Here is a 2,006-nt window from a genome sequence, read left to right as displayed (position 1 = left end):
GATCTCCTGACCTCATGATCCGCCCATCTCGGCCTCCCAAAGTGCTGGGATTACAGGCGTGAGCCACCGCGCCCGGCTTTGTTTTTTTTTTTTGATGGAGTTTTGCTCTTGTTGCCCAGGCTGGAATGCAGTGGCATGATCTCAGCTCAGCACAACCTCTGCCTCCCAGGTTCAAGTGACTCTCCTGCTTCAGCGTCCTGAGTAGCTGGGATTACAGGCCCGCCACCACGCCCAGCTAATTTTTTGTATGTTTAGTAGAAACAGGGTTTCACCATATTAGCCAGGCTGATCTCGAACTCCTGACCTCAGGGGATCCGCCCACCTTGGCCTCCCAAAGTGCTGAGATTACAGGCGTGAGCCACCACCCCCGGCCAAGAAACTAGAATTTTACATCAAACAAAAAGTAGAGCTCACAGCCCTATTACTGTACTTTTAGAGCTTTTCTTCTTGCTCAGTTGAGCTCCAGATGTAGCAGGCAAACTGATACTTAACTAGGTTTTTTCATTGTTTATTTTAATAAGTCAGGAATTCGCAGAATTACAGATTTATTGCACTCTTTGCTTGTATTCAAGTTAGTGAATCTTAGGTGATAATTGCTGATTAACTGGATAATAATGTGAAACACCGAGTAATTTTTGCATTCTAACTATTAGATTCTGAGACAAGGCTACTTACTCACTGTATATTTTCACCCTGGGCTTTTTAACGCAACGCCAGCTCCAGAAACAGTTGTGAAAAAGATGACTTTTGTTCTCCATCTGCGTACGTTCTTCTTACTGTAGATGCTCCAAGGATTTCTTCCCTGGCATCCCAACATTCCACAAAGGAGTGTTAGCTTTACCTCCATAGCTCCTTAGGCAATAGTGGGAAAAATCCAGGGATTCATGAGCTGAACTTACATATCAAATTGTGTTTGTGTGTGTACACCTTTCTCTGGAGAAAACCATAGGTTCCACTAGGTGTCTTCAAAGTTTGGCAATGTGAAAAAGCAAAATCCGTGTTGCTTACCTCTCCTTTCTCTACCTCAAAATTTATTTGTGCCATGAACTCTGTAATTTGATGGATTATTCTTTAAATAGTTACTGTATTTGCCTATTAATGGAGTTGTTTTGAGAATAAAGCCTTACCCCAAACAAATGATTCCAGTAGTGAGAATTTCATGGACCAGATCGTAAGGCACAGGGCTTTAAAGTTCTCTTCAAATCACACCAGTAGGTGGCCTCAGAGTCCACCTGTGGAGCTGCTCAACTCCAGTTTCTCCCTCTGCAGAGTTCAGGGGGCCCTAGAGATGACTAGAACCTGAGCTGCACCTTCTTTCTGTTCTATTCTTTGCACATAATCAGTGATTATATTTTGAGTATGCATATATCCTAGCACATTTTGTCACATAGCAACTAGAGTTCCACCTTGGGTATCCCAATTCGTTAGCACTCTTTTTCTGAATTTTAACTATACTGTTTTCAAGTGTTTTATCATGTATTCTTGTTTCTCCGAGATCTTGTGTATTAGGAGCTGTTTTCTCGGCTGTAATATGCTTATTGTTGAGCGTTTCTTTCATTCCTCCTTTATTGTTTTTCTTACGTTTTCATTTTCTTTTTCTATGTTTCTTATTTCCTACTGCAGTCACTTGAGGCCTTCCATGTTACAGCAGCTCCTGCGACGCCTCGTTTTTGATGTGCCCCAACTCAATGAATACTGCAAAATGCCTCTCAAGGTAAACGTCACTATTGTTGCAGAAATACAGTCTACTGCACAGGAAACTTGCCTGGTCATATGTGATGTCTTCACAATTTGGAGGAAAAATACACGCTAAATGGGTTTGACTCCCTGAAGTTGATGGTTCGCTAACAAGATACATCCCACAAAACCACGTCCTTTCTTGAATGTCGAGGTTGAAGAAAATTGCTCCAATTTTCTTTAACTGCTTTCCACTGACTGGTTGATATTTAGCCGCAGTTAGTACGGGGACTTAGATTTTGTGCTTTCCCGCTGTAATTAGGTTTTCA

The 2,006-nt window shown here is 42.0% G+C and overlaps 1 protein-coding gene across 1 annotated transcript in view; it reads left to right on the top strand.

Annotated features, from left to right (window-relative positions):
* Positions 1 to 2,006, top strand: part of RYR3 (ryanodine receptor 3) — a 403,627-nt gene that overhangs the window by 270,550 nt on the left and 131,071 nt on the right. The window contains exon 52 of the mRNA XM_011989131.1: positions 1,624 to 1,714. Coding sequence (XP_011844521.1) covers positions 1,624 to 1,714 — 91 coding nt within the window. The remainder of the gene's footprint in view (positions 1 to 1,623; positions 1,715 to 2,006) is intronic.

The sequence above is a fragment of the Mandrillus leucophaeus genome, unplaced genomic scaffold (genome assembly GCF_000951045.1).
Source record: "Mandrillus leucophaeus isolate KB7577 unplaced genomic scaffold, Mleu.le_1.0 Scaffold347, whole genome shotgun sequence".
NCBI classification, from domain to species: domain Eukaryota; kingdom Metazoa; phylum Chordata; class Mammalia; order Primates; family Cercopithecidae; genus Mandrillus; species Mandrillus leucophaeus.
The sequence above is the reverse complement of the archived record's forward strand: the minus strand, read 5'-3'. Positions and strand labels throughout refer to the sequence as shown.